Raw genomic sequence first — 19056 nt, forward strand, 5'->3', positions numbered from 1 at the left:
GGAAGGGGAGAGAAGAGTTTCCTGCAGTGCCTTAGAGAGGAAAGGCTTCTCTGGCCACCACTGTGTGCCCACAGGGTCTTTGGCATGGAGATTTCCAGTTCCAAAGGCTAAAGCTGTGCAGGGCACATGAGGGACAGGGTTTTTGCTCTGGGAACGCCAGCACTGTGGAGCAGGTTTGCCCAGGGAGGTTGTGCCATCTCATTCTTGGAGATTTTCAAGAATAGCAGGAGTGAACTGTGCAGCCTGCTCACCTCACCAGAAGTGACCCTGGTTGAGGTTGGACTGGAGATCTCCTGAGGTGTCTTCTGGCCTGGATAACCCTGTAATCCTCAGAGGAGGAGGTGAAAGGAGCAAGAAATCCCTTTTATGCCAGGTGGGCAAGGTGTGTGTGGAAGGATCAGGGCAGCTGGCACACAGTGGGGCCAGCACAGGCCACGTGGGCGCTCCTGCAGCCAAAGGGGAGCCAGGTGCTGTTACCATGACCTGGGGTTTAAAACCACTGAACTCTCCTTGCTGGCCTCACTGTCACTGGGGTCTGATCCTTAAATGAGCCCCAGGTTTATGCATCCCCTCTGGAGCAGAGGAAGGCTGGCAGGAGCAGACTTGTGCCTAAACATGCACACTGAGAACCCGGTATATTTTTGGGAAGGTTGTTCTGAAGGGAGGGACAGGGGGCCCTGAGAGCACAGGAATATCTGTGGTCTGGGAAGGACAAAGGGCTGTTCCTGGTGCTCCCCAGCCAGGTGCTCCTGAATCCTGCCCTGGGGCCTACAGCTGAGCTCATGGATGCTCACGGATGTCATGAGCTACCCAAGTGCTCCTTTAGCTTGAGTTTCCAGGAGGATTCCAAGAGAAGGAGCTGTGTGTCCATCACCCACATGGCACTGGAGCAGAGCTTGGCCTCTGTGGGCAGCATCCTGGCAGCCACAGGCACCTAGCAAGGGCAGATCATGTTGGAAGCAGCTCTGGGAAAATACCAGGGACTGCTGAGGATGGTGGCAGCCCAGATCTCCCCCATAACCTTCTCCTGCTCCACATCATCCTTCTCACCTCTGACTGTTTGCTCACCAGCTGTTGGCAGGCAGGGAGAAGGGATCAGGGAGCAGGAGCGTCTCCAGGCTCGTGCCAGGTGTGGAGCAGATGTTCTGGGACCTGTCTGGTCTAGTCTGCACGTGGCTGTGGCAGGGCTTTGGCTGCTTGGCTCATTTCAGGGCTCCCTTCCTGGGCTCTGACTAAACCTGTACAACATTTCCTTCCACTGAGCACTCACTGAGGCCAGGGCTCCTCTCCTCCCTTCCATCCTCCCCTTGGCTCAGAGGAGCCAGGAGCAGCTGCCTGAACGTGGGGTGGTCTATCACCTCTCCCATCACCTGCCCTCAGTTCTGCTTGGTGGCAGGCTGGGGACACACATGGCTGCAGCACTCATGGATACCTGGAGGAGAAGCCAGGAGCACGACAGGAGCACAGGAAGCCTCTCTGCATTTCCCAGCCTCCAGCAGTGAGAGTGAAGAGCTCCTGGTGCCCTTTTCCATCCCTGAATTTCTCCAACTGCATTTGCCCAAGCTCTGTAAACTCTGGCCATCCTGAGTGGCCTGTGGCAGGATGCTCCGTGCTTGGCTCTGCACGGTGCTCTCAGCACCTCCTTTTGTTCCTGCTGCACTCACCAGCTGCTGGTTTGGTGGGATGCCCCCCAGCTGTGTCAGCAGGAAGCAGCTGGTCCCTCATTCCCTGTCTCCATGCCACAGGCTGGATCACAGATCTCAAGGAGAGCAGCATCTCAGTGCGTCCCTCCCAAGCTGAAGAGCACGGGAAGTTTCAGGGCTGAAGTCACAGATACAGGGGCTGCTCCTGGTTTGTTTTTAAGCTCAGAGAGAATGCAGCAGCAGCAAAAGGTGCTTCCTTGTCAAGAGATTGCTCGGGCAGCCGATGGCCCGACCACACCTTGGGTGTTACCTGCTCGTTCTGGCAGAGACCAGCAATGAGCACAGCTCTGGTACATTTGCTCTCAATTTATCCTGTTGAACCTGCTCCTGCCTCGCTCCGTGCAGCAGCTTCTCTGACAGAGGCACAGCTTTTCTGGCTTTTTTTAAGCTTCTGAAACTTTATCAACCTATTTTCTAAGCAGTAGCAACTCACAGCAAACCTGACAGTTCTTGAAGTTATCCCTGAGAGTCTTTCATGCTACTTTTACACTCCTGCCCTGCACCTTCTGTTGCAAAACAAACAAGGGGGAAAAATCCAACCCAATATTTTCCTTGTGTTTTGACTCAGGCTTGAATGCCAGGTTGGAATGAGCATGTACCTGGATGCTGGACTAGAGCCTTCCTTCACCAGTTGGGTTCCCTGCTGTGGAAACTCTGCAGGGCAGCTGGAGATTCCTAACTTACTCTCTTTAGGGATCATGGAAACATAGAATAAATAGATAGAATCATAGAATCAGCTCTTTGACTTCAGTGGGTCAAAGTGTAATTTCCATGGCTCAGATGTACCACTCCCCTCCCACAGTTTGGCAGGTTTTCTGCTCTCCTGAACTGAAACAGAAGTGAATCAGAAATGTGCCTGCCTGCATGACCAGGTCTCAAACCCATCAGGAGATCAGGCAGAGATGCTGGTGTGCAGGCGCCTGGTGCTGCAGGACTCCTTCCCCCACCAGCCCGAGGGCGTGGACTCTCCTCTCATGGGGAAGTGGATCATGCCTGTTAAAGTCCACATAACTCCTCCAACCAGAGGATTTGTTTGGGTGCAGTCTGGGGCACCCTCTCCATCTCAAAAATCCTGCCTGTGTCACATATCAGGGGATAGTTTGCAAACTCTTTTGTGGTCTGTACCTGGACTGAGGAGCCACCCCTACTACCTAACCCTACCTCCACTCCTGCACAGGCTGCCTGGGTACATGTTATTGCCCTTCCTTTTCCAAGGACTTTTGAAAGTCCCATATCTCAGGCCAGAAGCCATGCTGAGAGCAGCAGGTACCAAAAACAGGACAAACTGCCTGGCTGTGTGAAAGTCAGAGTTACAGGTTAACCCGCGGGAATGGCCACAGACAAGGCCATTTGCTTCTGCCCCAGAGGAAGACATTAATATCCTCCCAGAGAAAAGAGGTTTTAATTAGTGCTCCCTTCTGCAAAGAGCCCAGCTCTCCTCCTCTGTCTCCTCAGCTGAACACAGCTATAATTAAGAGGCAGCAGTGTCAGGAATGAGAGTAGGCTCCAGCCTATGATTTATTAAGGGATATCGTGGGTGCAAATTACCTTTCTCTCTTCTTCTCTCCCTGGTGTTTTTATGAAGTGAATTTGCTGATAAAAGGATTGTCTCAGGCTCAGGCAAATGGACACCTCTGTGTTTATCTCAGCACAGACAGTGAAGTCACTGCTTTGCCTCCATAGAGTCGCCACTGAAAGCCTCAAACCTGATTTGTCATGTCATAAATTGAATGGTTCGGGTTGGAAAAAAGTTCTATTTCCCTTTATGGGAAATGGACTATGCCCTGTCCCTCCCTTCCACTAGGCCAGATTGCTCCAAGCCCTGTCCAGCCTGGCCTTGAGCACTTCCAAGGATGGGGCAGCCACAGCTTCTCTGGGCAACCTGTGCTAGGGCCTCAGCACCCTCACAGGGAAAAAATTCTTCCCAAAATTTAATGTAAAGCCACCCTCCTTCAGCTTAAGGCCATTCCACCTTGTCCTGTCACTCCATGCCCTTGTGAAAAGGGCACAGAGGAGTTTGGAGTACCTGGAAGAGTTTGTATCCACAAGTCACAATTCTGGCTGGCAGCACTGGTGGGGACAAGGATTGACCCAAGAGAGTCCTGATGGTGGCAATGAGGAATGAGTGAGAGACTAGGACAAGCCACTGGCATGTCCACAGGAGGAGGTGGGTCAGGTTTGGGATCCACCTTGTATTTGCTGGTGAGGGAATCTGGAGCCACCCTCAGCTCTAGTTCCCGCAGCCAACATTTGTAAGAGATTCTCAGCTCCCAGATGATTCCCACTTCAGTCCATCCTGAGCGACAGGGAAGCTAGGTGTAAACAGTCTGGGGGAGGGTGGTGTTGACTCAGCCTGATCCCAATCACATCCCACCAGCAGCACTACTTCACTTTCTGAATCAGCTGTGGTGCCTGAACTTTGGTTTATTGCCATTTGGATGGGCTGCACTTTACCTTTGTAGGATATAGATCTGGACAAGTCGAGACTGATAAGACAGAGGAAGGGAAAAAAGAAAAAAGGAAGCAGGAAGAACTAAACTTAAATTCAAATCATGAAAGCCTTTCAGAGTCAGTGCCCCAACCAGAAACCAAAACTAAATAACCAAAAATAATAACCAGAAAATTCTTCCTGTTCCACTCCAAGGCAGTGCTGAAAGACCTCAGACCACAAATGTGGAGCATTCCTGTTCCACCAGCCATGGAAAGTTCTGCCTTCTCCTGGGGCAAGCCTAGGTTGGAGGCCCATGAGGGCTCATTTGTGCCACACCTGCCCATCACGACAACCAAGGCTGTTGCAAAATCCCATCCTGTCACCCTGAGGGTGCTCAGCTCCTCCATTACAGCTGAAAGTGCTGCTAGAAGCTGTGGCACTGTCCAGGGAGTGGGAAAGAAGAGGTGAATAAGTGGGCTATTACCTTGACAGGTGAGACCCCAAGTGTGGACTGGATGGGGGAATGTGCCCCTGGCACTGGAGATGAGGATTTCTCACATGAGATGTGTTTGCCCATCTCAGCAGCAGCAAGGAGAACCTTTGTGGGAGATGCTGGTGAGAGGGGTTGATTAGGACCCTCCTCTGAAGGCAGGGATGGATGTAAGGGCACAAAGCATCCCAGGAAGGGTCGAGCTCTGTGCCAGACAGGCTGGAGGAGCCCAGCCTCTGCCACCAGCCTCTTCCCTTGTGAGGGTCCCTGCATCCCACTGTGCCTGCAGGAACAGGCACCTCCGGGCCTCACCTGGCGCTTCCAACCAAACCAGGGCCCCAGCAGCTTGTCTGGGCACTTCAGTCCCTGTCCCAGGGCAGCTGAGCAGGCAGAGCCTGTGACTCCCCACTTCTTCCCGGGGGTTGGAAGCTTTTGTTCTGTTCCTCGGCAGATCCTCAGTGGCAGTGAGCACGTTGCAGAAACGCCCTTGGGAGCACTTGGGGAATGGGAACAAGGGCTGGGCTCTCCTGGGGAATTGCAGTTCAGGTGGATGGGAAATATCTCCAAACCGGTCCAGCTCAGCTACACACCCTTCCCTCCCTTCTTAATTGCAATTCTTCCTAATTTATCTGGATTACCAGGAAGTAAAATGCCAGGACTTTTTTGGTTACCCCCCTGGCATCGTGCATTTCAATTTTGGAGGCGGTACTGTCGCCAGCCCAGGAGAAAGGAAAACTCTCGCTGCCTTGGGAAAAGACAAACCCTCACCTATGTGCAGAGGCGGCCATGTCCCTGTGGGAGCAGCTCTCCCTGGATCCCCTTCCTTTCTCTCTTAACACCTAAATATTTTAGGGATGGGTGGCAGCATATTTTTCCCTGACCCTGACATATTAAACCCACTGCAAACAGACAGATGTGCTGTTCACAGCCCCCCCACTCCATGAAAATCCTTCTGCTCTGCTGCATTCCTAACTATGGTCTTGTGGGCAGGTGGAGATCCAGAACCAAACTATGCTCTCGGGCCTCCTGGGCCTCCTTGGATCTCATCTCCTGCATCTCTCAGGTGTGGTACAGTGCCTGGCACCATTTCTGATGGTGCAAGGACTCCCCTACAATGCAGTCGGATGAGCAGGGAGGGTTTCCTTCCTTTCCACCCTTCCCCTCCCTTGCAGTGGGAAACATGAACACCTCCTGGGCGGGCAGATGGGTGTTTCTGATCACCTGCAGTGCCTTGGCCAAACAGGTGGTTCAGGAGTCCATGCTGGCAGAGCCAAGTGCTGTTGGAGCTGCTGGCGCTCCATGGGAGCTGCCATGCCAGGCAGACACTGAGCTGCTGGTAAAGCTCTAGCAGAGTGCAGGAGGTCATCACTGTCACTCCAACAAGTTTTAGCAGTGGACTTTACTTGGCATTTCTGCTTGGGGGTCACTAGGCTAGGCTGGAGAATTTTCCAAGGGTGATTGTTTTATTGCCAATGACACCAAACTTGCAGGCTAAAGGCCGCGCATTCCTGTCCACCCTGGAGGGAAGGGCAGCGCTGCTGACTGCACTTGTGGAAAGGAGTCACGAGCCCTGATCAGCCCCGTTCAAGGACTAAAACACTGAGTCTGCTTCAAAACCACAAACCTGCCCTGGCCCAGCACTTCAGAGAGACCATGGCATGGAAGGGAGAAAGCCAAGGGTACGACAGAAAGTGCTCCTAAGCAGTAGTCCCAGATCCAGCCCTCTGGGAATAATACTCCAAGAATCCCCCATGCTCTCAGGACTTATTTCATATGGATGTTTCTCAAGCCCACACAAGCCAACGCATTTGTTCTCCCTGTTTCACTCCTTTCCTTTTTGCCACAAGGACTGAAACCTCCCCAGTCCTACAGTGCATTAGTGTCTCTTCTGAATCTTTCGTTTCCAGAATGATCCCGTGACCCTATGAAAAGCATTTTGTTTTCCAGCACATTCCAAGCCATCTCATCCAGTGGCAGATGCCAACAAACCTCTGGCAGGTTTGGCCCAGCAACCATGCCCCAGCAGGGTCTCCTCTCGGGATCCACAGCCTGGCTGAGTGAGCAGAGCAAGCAGGCCAGGGCTCTTCCTGTACAACCCTTCCCTGTCTCTTCATGCCCTTGGATGAATCCAGGCAGGCAGCCATGACAATTTGTCACAGCCTGACAAAATGGTGGCTGCTGTGACATCACCAAAGACAGCATCTGCTCTTCAGTGTCCTTCACAGAATCATCATACTTGGAAGAGACCTTTGAGATCATCTAGTCCTACCCTTGACCCATCACTCCATCCATGGGAGTTGGGCAGATGGAGACCCAGGAGCAACAACCTGCAGGGCTATTTCAGGCTCAAGGCAGCTGTTTGTCACTCTGACTGATGGGGAGTGGTTTGCAGTCAGCAAAGGTGGGCACTGAAGGCACATTCTGTCTGCCCCTGCGATACCTATCCTGTGGCTCAGAAGACATTTCCTGCTGGCGCTGAGCAGGATCCCTGCTGCCCTCCTCTCTCATGGTGTCTGTGTCCACCCTGACATGTGGGGTGATGGCAGAGGGGCAGAAAGCCAAGGACTCAAAGCTTGTCTTGGCAAACTGCTCCATGGCCCCACGCGAGCAGTGTGCGCACGTCACAGCCGTTCTCCAGCGTCACTGACAGCTGCTCCCTTCCCGGGACTTCACCAACAGCCACTTCAACAATGCTGGTGCCAAACTTTTCCTTGGGTGCCCAAAAACATCCCCTGCTCCTCTAAGCTCTATGATTACATGACAAAGCCACCCTGCCCTGATGAGTACAGCAGAGTAGATCCTGCTCTAGACCACTTGGAGAGCTGAGGCACAGTTGGGACAACACAAGCTCCTTCCCAAGGCTTCAGCTGCGGAAACCAGCAGCAGGAACAATGCAGGCCTGACCACAGTGGATCTGAGCTGCAGTGTTGTCCCAAACACCAGCTCAAGCCTTGGTTTTAAACATGGCCAACCAACGACCTTTGCCTCTCACAGACACCTTCCCACAGTGGATCCCAAGTCCCTCTTCCCAGTCCTGTTTTAAAAGGCTCCTTGGTTCAGCACTGCTGCCTGCCCTTTCTGTCTGTGAAGGACTAATTTTCCTTCTTAATCAACCGAAAACTCACAGAGCAAAACAGAGCCAGGAATGTGCTGTTGCCTGTGGCATCCGCGAGCAAAACCGTGCGTGGGTCCCTGCTGTATCAGCTGGGGTCTGAGCCTCGGTCTGTCACTTCTTTACTCAGAAAAAGTCCTTTTTGGGATACATGCCAGCCGAGTTCAGGCACTCTTGGATGAGCAACTACCAATGGATCTGATCCCTGCTTTTGGAGCAGCCCAGCAACACAAGTGTTAACTCCCTGTTGCCCTAATTACAGCAGGGCAATCAACGAATTTTACTACTGTGCTGTGTCACAGTTATTTCCAGTATTTGAAAATAATGTCAGTCACATAATTTGTCCCTGAGCCTTGTCCTCAGTGGAGTTTGCACCAGCATTTTCCAGGAAAATAAGAGAAAGGGGACGGGAATGCTGTGACTCGTTAACGTAGATGAAATCTCCTCAGGAGGCAGAGCTGTCACCAGAGGGAACAGGGCAGCTCCGAGCTTCCCTCAGTGCTGAAATCGGGTGGTGAATCCTACCAAGACGAGGGGTAAGGAGAGCTGGCCCACCAAAACCAGCAGCTCTTTGAGGGGCCCGGTGGGGAACGGCCTGAAATTCTACACATTTCCCCAAAAGAGGAAACCCCGAGGTTTGCAAACAAACAGCTGCTCAAAACTACGTCTCTAGACTTCATTAGGAACAGAAAAAAATGCCTCGTTCTGTGCCAAATGGACATTTTGCTGCCAAGAAAGTGCCACCTACTGGATCTCACCCGGTGGGGAATCACCAGGACGGGAAAAAAACTCAGAAAACACAATGCTGGGAAAAGTACATTTTTTCATATTTTTTACTAAAACAACAGAAAACTACACTGATAGTTCTCCCGCCCACATCCCCTCTCCAGCCATTCTCCCTCCACAGCAGAATCAGACAGACTTTTGAAGTGGATAAAAGCTGGGGAGGGGGATGAAGTTTTAGGATTTGCAAAGAGGGACTCACCGGTGCTGAGAAGCCGCTCTCGTCTCCCGCAGTTCGCTCAGCTCCCGTGAGTTCTCTCCCGGTTTCCCGTGCCTTCCTAGTTAAATCCTGCTGCCATTCTCCAGCAGTCAAGCTCCGTGTCCTGCCTGCACAGGCTGTGAGCCCGATGCCCCGAAGGCTGAAGGAGAGTGAGTGGGAGGCAGAGCCCACCCGGCACCCCGGCCTGGGGGTCTCCTTGCCGTGGCTCCCCTCTGCCCTTTTCTGCCGGTGCCGCTCGCTGCGGGTGTCTGAGAGCAGGTGACAGAGGTTCCTTGGCACAGGAGAGAGGAGGGGAGGGATGTGGAGGCAGAGAGAGGTGGAGCTGGGACCCGGAGCAACAGGTTACTGTATAACCAGGAGCCGGTGGCCCCGGGAGCGCCGGGGGCTGCTGCAGCCTTCGCCCACTCCCCAGGCAAGGCGACCAAGAGCCCAGGAAGGACGTGTTAAACTTCGGGTTTCTTGCTCCCGAGAACATTTTGTACCCAATGGGAAGGGTGAAGGTGGCGAGGGGAGGTGAAGGAGTGCTTGGAGCTCAGTTTTCCATCGCCGGTGAGGGAGGGGACGTGCTGCCCGACCGCCTCATGGGGGGAACAAGGCACCTTTTGTGCAGCCCAGGGCTCTCCTCAGCGCTGGCTCGCCGCTTGTTTTCCTCCAGCATCGCCCCTGCCTGCTCTCCGTCCCGACGTCTGCGGCAAGGAAAGGTGTTGGGAGACGGAGGGAAAAGGCAAAGCGTCCTTTCTCTCACACTCCCCAAAGCAATCAGGAGCAGAGTCCCCTTTGGGGTACCCCCTCTGTGGCACTGCGCTCCTTGGGGTTATATGGCCATAAAGCCCCTCGTTTTGCCCCAGCTCTTCCATGAAAGACAGTAAGTTTAGATGGGATATTTGGAATAAATTCTTCCCTGTGGGGATGCTGAGGCTCTGGCACAGAGAAGCTGTGGCTGCCCCATCCCTGAAATTGTTCAAAGTCAGTGCTTGGAACAACCTGGGATAGAGGAAGGTGTGCTTGGCAGGGAAGGTACCAGCTGGGTCATACCGATGGCAGGGTGGGATCATTCTGGTTAGCCATTCTTCTTCCAAAACTGAGGCTTTTGAGAGTGTTTTTATGGAAGCGCAGGTGTCCCCCACCATGCCCACGCTGAGTGTTGAATCACTGCCATGTCCATGTGAAGCGAGACCCCGTGTTGCTGGCCCTGGGAGGAAACAGCTGTAACTGCGACACTAGGGAAAGAAACAAGGAAAAGCTTCCCCCTGAGGACAGCGGTCTGGGAGAAGCCCAAACTCCTTAGCTTGACATTTGCTGAGCTTCCCGCTGCCGTGGGTTTCTTTGAGGGGCTTCTGCCCAGCGCAGGGCCTGGCCCGGGTCCAGGCGCCGCACGCCCGGAGGAGCCGCCCCGGTGAGTTCCTGTGGGAGGAATGCGGCCGGGTGAGCCGGGCGGGCAGGGGGAGAGGAGAGCAGCTCCCTGCTGACAGCCGGCATTTCGGCAGCTCGGCTTTGACAGCACCACGACCTCTCCTACTGCGGGAGAACACGAACCGATACTCGCTGTGACACTCCCCCCCAGCGCCCCGTCATCCTCCTCGCCAGGATCCCCGGGGATAGATTGTGAAAACACGACCGGCCCCAGGAAAGGCAGGATTTAGGGAATGCCTGCTGTAGCAGGCAGAAGGGATATCAGTCCAACACAAGAGAAATGCAGTGGGAATGTCAGCTGTGCTGGAGGCTTCTGAGCCTCAGCAGCCAGAAGGTTTTGTGCAGGAGATCCCTACTGCCTGAAATGCATCACTGGGGTATTTCAGCAGGATATATACTGCTGGGTTGGGCTGGGCTGACTTTCCTGGGATGCAAACAGGGAGTTGACAGGATGGTGTTTTAAGGCACTGCTTCCTATGCAGCTCCATATTCACAATGAGGACAGGGCTACTGTGAGCTGCTGTGCCCCACAGGGAATCTCTTAACTGCTTTGCAGAGGCAGCAACTTTTCCTCTGGGCAGGGAAGAAAACCACAGCAGAGCTTATTACACCTTCCCAGCTGTCCCACCTGACAGCTGCTGCCGGTGGGGGTGGGCCAGAGGCAACTGCAGAATCATGGAATGGTTTGGCAGGAGGGAATCACCCTGTGGTATGGTGGTGGTTCCTGGCGTGGCTCCCAGGTGTGGAATCAATTGAGTGCGTGTCCTCGAACTCCCTCCTTCACTGGAGCACCAGGCCACTGCAGAGGGACATCATAAAGTCATGGACCCATAACACCCTATCTCCAGAGGGACATCATAAAGTCATGGACCCATAACACCCTATCTCCCAGTATCTCCAATTTGGAAATCCGGGGAGGCTGACTTGCCTCTCAGGATCAGCCTTTTAAATCAGGTTGGCGGCAGACACCCCTGTGATGGCTCGAGAACAAAGACTTGTCGAGTAAACACCACCCAAACCCAGCTCCTCAAAATATGTGTTCCTCTAAATTTTTAATGCTGTTTGCATCCAACTTGCTTGTCCTGTTTCAGAAGGGCTGGGCCTCGTAATTAAAAGCTCCAGCGATTGTATGTCTGGCAAATGTCATCAATGGCTTTACTATGTGTGCCCTGCTTCTCCAAGCACTGGGAACGGTTTGGAAAGGAGCTACTGGTTAGGGAAACTTCCTGAAGCTGATTCATTTTGGGTCTTTGTACCACCTCGGTGTCAAGAGATGCCACCATGAAATAAGGGACACCAATACAATGACAATTCCCATTGAAAGCCTGGAAATACTTGGGATGGAGTTCCCAAGATGAAGCTTCCAGGCTTCATCTTTCATCATAGAGCACAGGGCTGTCAGCAGCAGCAGTACCCCACAAGAGTTCATGGACAATTTTATCTGGAATTGGAAAACTGCAACCAGAGCTGTCCTGCCCTTGTGAGAATGCAAGTCCATGTTGGTGCCAGTTGAGCCCAGCAGGCACTGACAGCCAGTCAGGGCTCTGAGCAGTTGCAGCCATCAGGCCCTGCCCTGAAACGAGCCAAAAAATTAATGTTTGTTGTCCTATGTGCATATTTACCCCATGCCTCACTATCACTAAGTGCTGGCACTCTCTGCTGATCCTTGTTTTTCACCCGGGTGATGGGAAGGGAGCAAAGGGTTCACCATGTTTTATAATTCATGTTTTGTGTTTATTTTGTTTGTGGTGATCACTCAAGAAGGTGAAGCACAGGAGCTGTGACTCAACATTAACCTGTGTGACCCTGTTTGCTGTATCACCTGCATTCAGGTAAAAATTCCACTTTGCAGTATTCCTTTTAGAACCTGTCAGTTGTTCTGTGGGCAGACCTTCGTGTAAGGCAGGTGCAAACACCAGGAAAAGTTTGTGCTTTTTTTTGTGCCCATCCAGGAAGAGTTTTGCTTGTGTGCTTTGATCGTTAATGGGGCAGGGACAGCTCGGTATGTTGGTCACTCCTTGGAACAAGCATGTGATGGCACATTCCATCATGCCAAGCAAATCTGGGAGGACAAATAGGTGGGGGCTCCATTCAGGCAGACTAAGACCATAAACATTTGGTTGTTCCATTTCCTGGGTGCTCCTTAGCCCCAGTTCTGCTGTGATGTTTCTGTGGGAGCAGCAAGGGCTGGCTGTGCCCTGGCTTAGCAGGACCTGTCCAAGGGGATTTGTGCCAGTGGGGACTCTGACTGTGACTGCCAGGTGGTGGAATGTGAACAGAACTTGCTGGTACCTGGCCTGGGAGTAGAAAGGTTAGGGTTGGATGGGACTTTAACCTCATCTCCTCCTATCCCCCTGCCAAGGGAGGGACACCTTCCACCAGACCACATTGCTGCAAGTCCCATTCAGCCTGGCCTTGGACACTTCCAGGGATCCAGGCGCAGCCACAGCTTCTCTGGGCAACCTGTGCCAGGGCCTCAGCACCCTCTGAGTCACAAATTTCTTGCTGGTATCTCATGGAAACCAATCCTCTTTTGGCTTGACAGCACTCCCTCTTGTCCTGTCACTACATGCTCTTGTGAAAGGTCCCTCTCTTTCTTGTAAGCCCCTCTAGGCACCAGAATCCTTAAGAAAAACACTCTGTGATGATCAAGTCCAAGCACTGAATTACTGAGGGATGAAACTGGGCCCTTCCACAGAACTTGTGTGTCTTTGTGCCTTTCCACCCCCACCAGAAAGCAAAGAGCAGTGTGGCTGAGGTGCCACAGGCCTGCACCCCACAATTTTCAGCCCCTGGTGATTGCAAATTAGCTCAGACCTTCCCAGGGCAGGAGAAGGGGCTACACACAGCAGCAGGATCAGGATCAGAAGAGGCTTGCACACACATCCAGGCTTGCCCAAGTCTTCCTTTGGATGACTTAGCTGGAGCCCAAGATCTGAACAAGATTGCTCTGCATTTCAAACGCTCCTTAGATCTAAACCATTATTTATTTGAATGAATAAATAAATACAAAAATAGGAAATTCTGAATATAAAAGAGGCTTCTTCAAAAACCCAGGAACTCCCAAAGCTTTCCACTAACTCATATTTTTGAGACAGTAAAAAACTCTGCCCTCGAACCAGTCAGAAGTTAAGACAGACTTGAATATAGTAATTTTTGCAAAATAGTAGAAATAAGCACATTTAACACTGAATAGAAATAAAACTGCCAACATTCTAACATTCTGTTGGACTTTCAAACAGGACAGAAGGGAGAATGAATGGTGAATGGTTTTGTTCATTTTAAATCCATCCTGTCTAACCAAACATCCCCTCACGTAGTAAGAACTGGCTGCCAAACCTTGTGGCTTGGCTCTCCAGGTATGCACAAAACCCAGTTCCACTCTCCCCCGCTGGGATACATCAGGTTCTGCCCTACTAAAGTCAGGGAAATTACCACTGAGGTCTGGAAACACAAATGAGAGCAGCAGAGCAGCTGTGCCCTCAAACACGGACGTGTGCGTGGCAAGGCACAAGTGAGCCCTGGCCTGATTCATTTGTGTGTCACTTGGGCTGCACGTTGCTCCTGTGCCTTGAAAACTGCCACCATGCCAGCAGCACTGCCTCCTGTCCTGTGCTAGGAATGGACATTTAGTACTGACCCCTGCTGAATGCCAGAGTGTTAAGCATTTTGTGATTCACCCCTTGCCTTTGCCCACAAATAAGCCAGTGGTGGACAGCATCACGGAGCTCCTGGGCGGGACATCTATGTCCCCAAAACTTCTCATTTAGCCAGAGAAGCTTTCCAGGGTTTTTCTATACAAAGGAATTCAGCAGTGGACATGAAGCCCCGCTCTCTGAGAGAAGGAATGTGTGGCAGGGTGTGGGAAGCGCCGGGCTCAGCTGACAAAGGCAGCGATGGCCGTGACCTTGAGGCCCGACTCGAGCGCGTAGGCCGCGAGCAGCACGGCATTGAGGAGCACGTCTGCCCACAGCACGTAGCTCTGCCACAGCAGCAGGTACACACACAGCAGCACGCTGCCCACCGTGAGCCCCAGGCTCAGCCCCAGCGGCCCCTCTGCTTCCGTCAGGTTACCCTTGAAACCTGCAAGGAAACACAAATCAAAAGTCCAAAACAGCTCAAGCTGTAACTAGAAAATATTCCTGCTCAAAAAAGGCCCCAGTTCTGACTTTGCTCTGACTGAGTCCTGAAAAAGCTCAAAATATATTGAAATACCAGCCTGAATCAAAGCTCTGTCAGGAATCAAACAACAAGCCCAACACCAATGGACAATCCATTTCACAACAGGAAAACTAACCAAAGTTCATCTAAATAAGTTCGTCAGTTGATAATCACAGCCAGGGCACTTCTTACCACAGAGAATCAGTTCTGAAGCTGCATCCTTCTGAGCACCCAGCTTCAACCATCAAACTCTTCCTGAGCCCCCCAGCCCTGCACTCACTGTGGTGACCTTGGTGCACTCCTGGAGTCCAGTCCTCATTTTCAAGTCTTATTTCCTTCTAATCTATTCCTGTTCCAGATGACTGACACTGTGGAGAAGCTGTCCTCTCTTCTGTGCAGCTTATTTCCGAGCTCAGTTCAGTAGATTTTGGTGTTTAACTACACTGGAGTTGAAACCCACCTCTTTATTCATGGATCAGGCTCCATAAATACACAGAGAGATTTAAAGCAGTGGAATAAATCCAGCTCTAAAGCCACTCAGATTGATTCAAGGGCCCCACCCTGCACAGATGCCTTTGAAATATTAAGCAGATTTTAATAGTGATTTGGGTTTTTTAAAAATTGGACTTGAAGAAGTTTTAGCAAGCTTTGGACAAGATCAGGAGGCCCTCCCCACCCTTCTGTCTTAGTGAAAGGAAGGTGTTGGTGCTTGCAGGTGTCCTCAGGAGAGAAAGGAAAGGTGCAGGGGTCTCCAAATATCTGCTCAACTGACAGCCTCCATTTCCAAATGATTCATGTTTACAGATTACAATTCAGTTGCACTGATAACATGACCTACCCAAGTACAATCGAGGCACTTCCAGAATGGCCATAAGGAAAAGCACGGCAAGATCAGGAGCTAAAAAATCATCTGGATAACTGAAAACCTGACCTGGAGAATAAACCAGAGTAAATAAAGCAGGAAGACACAGCAAGACAAAACCCAGCTGTGCATCAGCACAGCCTGCTCTGGGGACACTACCTGCAACTTACTTTTGTAAATAATCATTGCAAGAGTTGCCAAGAAGTAGAAGATGTAATAAACCCCATTTACATAAAGCAGGATGTGTAAGGGAAGTGATGACAGCTGAGAACTGTTGTTAAGGATTTCTCATAGCAATGAGGTGGGATCTATTCCATAAAAACACCATTCCCCAATAACCCCAAAATACACTGCACTCCCTCTTTATACTGAATGGTCCAGCTATGCCTGGCTGTGGGGAGGGTTCAGGAAGGAACTTGAGGCTGTGAACACCACGGCCTGGGATAAAAGCCTGCTGTTTCAGGCTTGGCTTTAGTTCCCTTCTTAAGGAATTTTATTTGGACTGCAGTGGGGCATCCGTTAGCCTGAGGAAGCAGGGGGGATGCATGTGTACATTGCCCCAGACTACTTCTACACTTCTTAGTCAGCCTTGAGGAAGCTGACAGAGAGTTGGCAAACTCCATCAAACTTGTGTTCGGAGAAGAGGTGGCTCTGTGCAGCAGCCAGGCCTTGCTCCTGCCCACAGCATGGAAATGCTTTGCTCCATTCCTGTCTGAGCTCAGCTTTGAGATGCAAATTCCTAAGAAACAGCCTTAATTCACTCCCCTCTCTCCCCCAGCCTTTTTTCAAATCCTACAAATATTTCCAAGCAGGGATTTCATCCCAGGCATCTTCTACAGGAACTGCCCATCCCGCTTCTAAACCCACCCACGCGCCGTGGATGGATTCCAGTTCCCAGAGCAGCTCATTTTATTAACACAGAACCAGGTTTTGGGGTTTTTCCAGTTGAAGGAAGGTGGAGCAAAAAAAATTACTAGATAGGTTCTAAGCATGGAAATCTCCAGAGCCAAGGGTGTCTCCTCCTTGGAGGTTACTTGGATCTTGGCAGGAGTAAAGGTGGGGTAACTTACTGTAAGAGAGGAGGAAGTTACTGCTGAGGGCTGCTTTTACTACCCCTTGTCAGCTGTGTCAGCTGCCTGTGAGCTGTGATGCAGGGGGTGTGTCCACCAGTCCATAAATGCAATTTTTAACCTCCTTTCTGAAGAAAATGGGTTAAATCATGACTGCAGGGGGGCTAAATCATGACTGCAGGGCTTCTGCAGGAGCAGGAGTCCATGAGGAGCAAATCTCAGCTAAACTTGCACCAAACATCTTCAATTGGAAGCAATGTGGTCCCAGTTGTGCTTCCTGTGGATGACACTGACAGAAAATTCAGGAGCACAGACCCAGCAGTGAGCAGAGTTACTGGACAGAAGACAGGAATCCACTTGAGGCAGTCTTCTCCAGGAGTCTTGCATGGAGGGAGCAGTGGTACAGAAAGGATACAATCTCTGACGTTCTTCCTTTCCATGGAAAAGGAGAAAACAAAGAGAAGAAAATATGTCTAAATCCAGAAACATTCTAGCAATGGTATCTAAATTCTGGGAGGAATCTTTTTTTTCATCTCCCAGAAACATTTATTTCTTGGACTTCAGATTCCAAAAATAACCTTTTCAAGTAGATGAAGTCTCAAATAATTTGGGGAAAATCCCTACTGGGAAAAGCCACTTTCATTGAGGAACTTTAGGCTCTTTCAAAGCCTGAAGGAGTGTACAGGCATTATCCAGAACTTGTTCATCCTGTCCTGTCCTAGCAGATGACACTTCATCCCCTCTAACTATGCAGGAAGGAGGTGAACATGGGATCCATTTGCTTGTAAATTGTGAGAAAGTTTGCGGAGAACACAGGGCTCCCGGGTTCCTCTAAATACCATCCCTCCAAATGTCATCTCTCCAAACCAGTTCCCTTCACAAAGTCATTCCACATCCAACCTCAGTGTGTTCTGATGGCCCACAGAAATCAAAGCAAGTATTCCCAATGATCCAACCAACACACATTTCACTTTTTTCCTTATTATTATCTGCAAAAATCACATAAAATTCCCATGCAACAGGATGGCACCAACCTACTAAAGCACCTCTTGAGTTCCTCATTAATGTTCTCAGCCTCTCAGGCACATGAGGAATTGCACAGTTGGGATTTCTGTTCCAGGGAGAGTAAAACCTGTGAAAGGCCATTTCATCTGTCTGCTCAGGGATAGCTTGTCATTGTCACACCGCCATCCTCATCCCTGTGTTCCTGAGCTCAACATCCTCTTCACCTCAGAATTTTATGCATTTAGACCCAAATTAATTCTCCCTAACTCCAGGCAGCTAATTAAGGTGTCCAGTTTGGGAACACAGTGGGAACAAGCACATGATTTTAGGTGATTCATGTGTCCATGATCTGAAATGTCTCCTGGACCTGATCCTCTCCTCTCAGCTCTCTGTACAGGGACTGGGGGCTGCCAGCACTCATCCTGTCCCTTGGGAGTGACAGGACAAGGGGGAATTGCTTTGATACTGGGAAGAAATCCTTCCCAGGAGGGTGCTGAGGCCCTGGCACAGGGTGCCCAGGGAAGCTGTGGCTGCCCCATCCCTGGCAGTGTCCAGGGCCAGGCTGGATGGGGCTTGGAGCAGCCTGGAGTAGTGAAAGGTTGATGAGTTTCAAGGTCTCTTCCAACCCAAACCATTCCAGGATTCCATAATTCTGTGTTCATTCAACATCCAGAACTGCAGCTACACCACTGACGCTGAATTGTATGATAGTCAAAGCCATGGAATTCCCACAGGGAACTCCGAGTGAATTCCCTCAGGGCAGTTCCCCATCTTTATATGCGAACTCTTCTTTCCTTAATCCTTTCCCGGCGAGGGCAGTGAGCCTCCTGCAGCCGCGCCAGGCGGGGATGGCAGCCGCAGTTGCTGAGGATGTGCTGCCTCCCTCCGAGCGAGCGGGACATTTCACAGGGATAAACCCCGAACCCCCCGAGCACACAGAGCCAAGGGGGATCATTTAACAGCCTGAATGTATCATTTCAGTGCTTTACGCACCGAAATCTTGGTTATCTATCCAGCCTGGTGCTGATTTTAGAGTGAGTGACACTGAGAATGGGGATTTGAGGTGGAACATGGCCCATTTGCTAACAGAAAGGCTTCATTTTTAACATAAAACTTTAATATTAAAGGCAGAGATGTGGTTAGCATCGCCCAGAGTACCTCATTGCACAGTCTTGGGATTAGGAATTTTTTTATGAATTCAGCACAAATTTTCTCAGCCACCTTTATCTACTCCAGCCAAAAATTTACATTTTTGGGAGTAAACTCTGACCTCGGCGAAAGACTTGGAAATTAATGATTTTGACCACATTAAGGATGAAATTTTTCCCCTCTGAATCCCAGCAGTTCCTAAACTGAAGCAAAGATCTGGATTTTCACGAGGCGTCTCTCGGCCTCAGGAAAGCGTCTTTCCCGGGGTCAAAGTGCTCCTCAGCCCGCACATGCGCCAAGCCCCGGCTCGCGGCGCCACCGGGATCTCCCCAGCGTGTCGGGATTGTCGCGATATGCCAACGGGGCTGGGCTCGACCTCGGCCCCGCCTTGCTCTAGTCGTGTCCCCCCCGCGAGAGATCACCTCTAGCTCGGTGGGAGACAGCCCCCCGCGGTGCCCCGGAAAGGGCTGTCATGTCGCTGTCGCGTTGCTATCGCGACACCGCTCACCTCGGCTCGGCACCGCCATCTTGATGCCCTCACCCCGCCCGCCGGTCCTCCGCCGTCCCGGCAGCCCCCGCGCGGCCACTCGCCCCGCCCACCCGCCTTCGGGCGCGATCGGAGCGTTCGGCCCGGTTCGGTCGCTTTCGGGCGGATTC

General features: G+C 51.5%; 2 protein-coding genes across 7 annotated transcripts in view; both read right to left on the reverse strand.

Moving 5' to 3' along the window:
* LOC135448887 (epidermal growth factor receptor kinase substrate 8-like protein 2) overlaps window positions 1–9300 on the reverse strand; it is a 49197-nt gene extending 39897 nt beyond the window's left edge. For 2 of the 5 annotated variants that reach the window (XR_010440601.1, XM_064715221.1), the window contains exon 1: window positions 8722–9300. The gene's annotated coding sequence lies outside the window, so the exon portion shown is untranslated. The remainder of the gene's footprint in view (window positions 1–8721) is intronic. The other 3 variants (XM_064715223.1, XM_064715222.1, XM_064715224.1) reach the window with 2 other exon arrangements.
* A 3820-nt stretch (window positions 9301–13120) lies between these two features.
* On the reverse strand, window positions 13121–18941 carry TMEM80 (transmembrane protein 80). 2 transcript variants are annotated; one of them, XM_064715230.1, is made up of 5 exons: window positions 18908–18941; window positions 16661–16677; window positions 15346–15439; window positions 15152–15244; window positions 13121–14235 (listed from the first exon to the last, which is right to left on the reverse strand). In XM_064715230.1, the coding sequence occupies exons 1-5, from the start codon at window positions 18924–18926 to the stop codon at window positions 14030–14032; spliced, it is 429 nt and encodes a 142-aa protein (XP_064571300.1). In that variant the 5' UTR covers window positions 18927–18941; the 3' UTR covers window positions 13121–14029. The 2 variants fall into 2 exon arrangements, with proteins under 2 accessions (XP_064571300.1, XP_064571299.1); XM_064715229.1 differs by having other exon boundaries at window positions 18822–18918.
* Window positions 18942–19056: the final 115 nt, after the last annotated feature.

This window comes from Zonotrichia leucophrys, chromosome 5 (genome assembly GCF_028769735.1).
Source record: "Zonotrichia leucophrys gambelii isolate GWCS_2022_RI chromosome 5, RI_Zleu_2.0, whole genome shotgun sequence".
NCBI classification, from domain to species: Eukaryota; Metazoa; Chordata; class Aves; order Passeriformes; family Passerellidae; genus Zonotrichia; species Zonotrichia leucophrys.

Coding starts and splice junctions, on each gene's coding strand:
- TMEM80 (XM_064715229.1), bottom strand. CDS start 18,873: ATGACAGCCCTTTCCGGGGCACCGCGGGGGGCTGTCTCCCACCGAGCT. Junction 15,245..15,345: donor TGCAATGATTATTTACAAAA/GTAAGTTGCAGG, acceptor TTTATTCTCCAG/GTCAGGTTTTCAGTTATCCA. Junction 14,236..15,151: donor AGTGCCTCGATTGTACTTGG/GTAGGTCATGTT, acceptor GTTTCCTTGCAG/GTTTCAAGGGTAACCTGACG.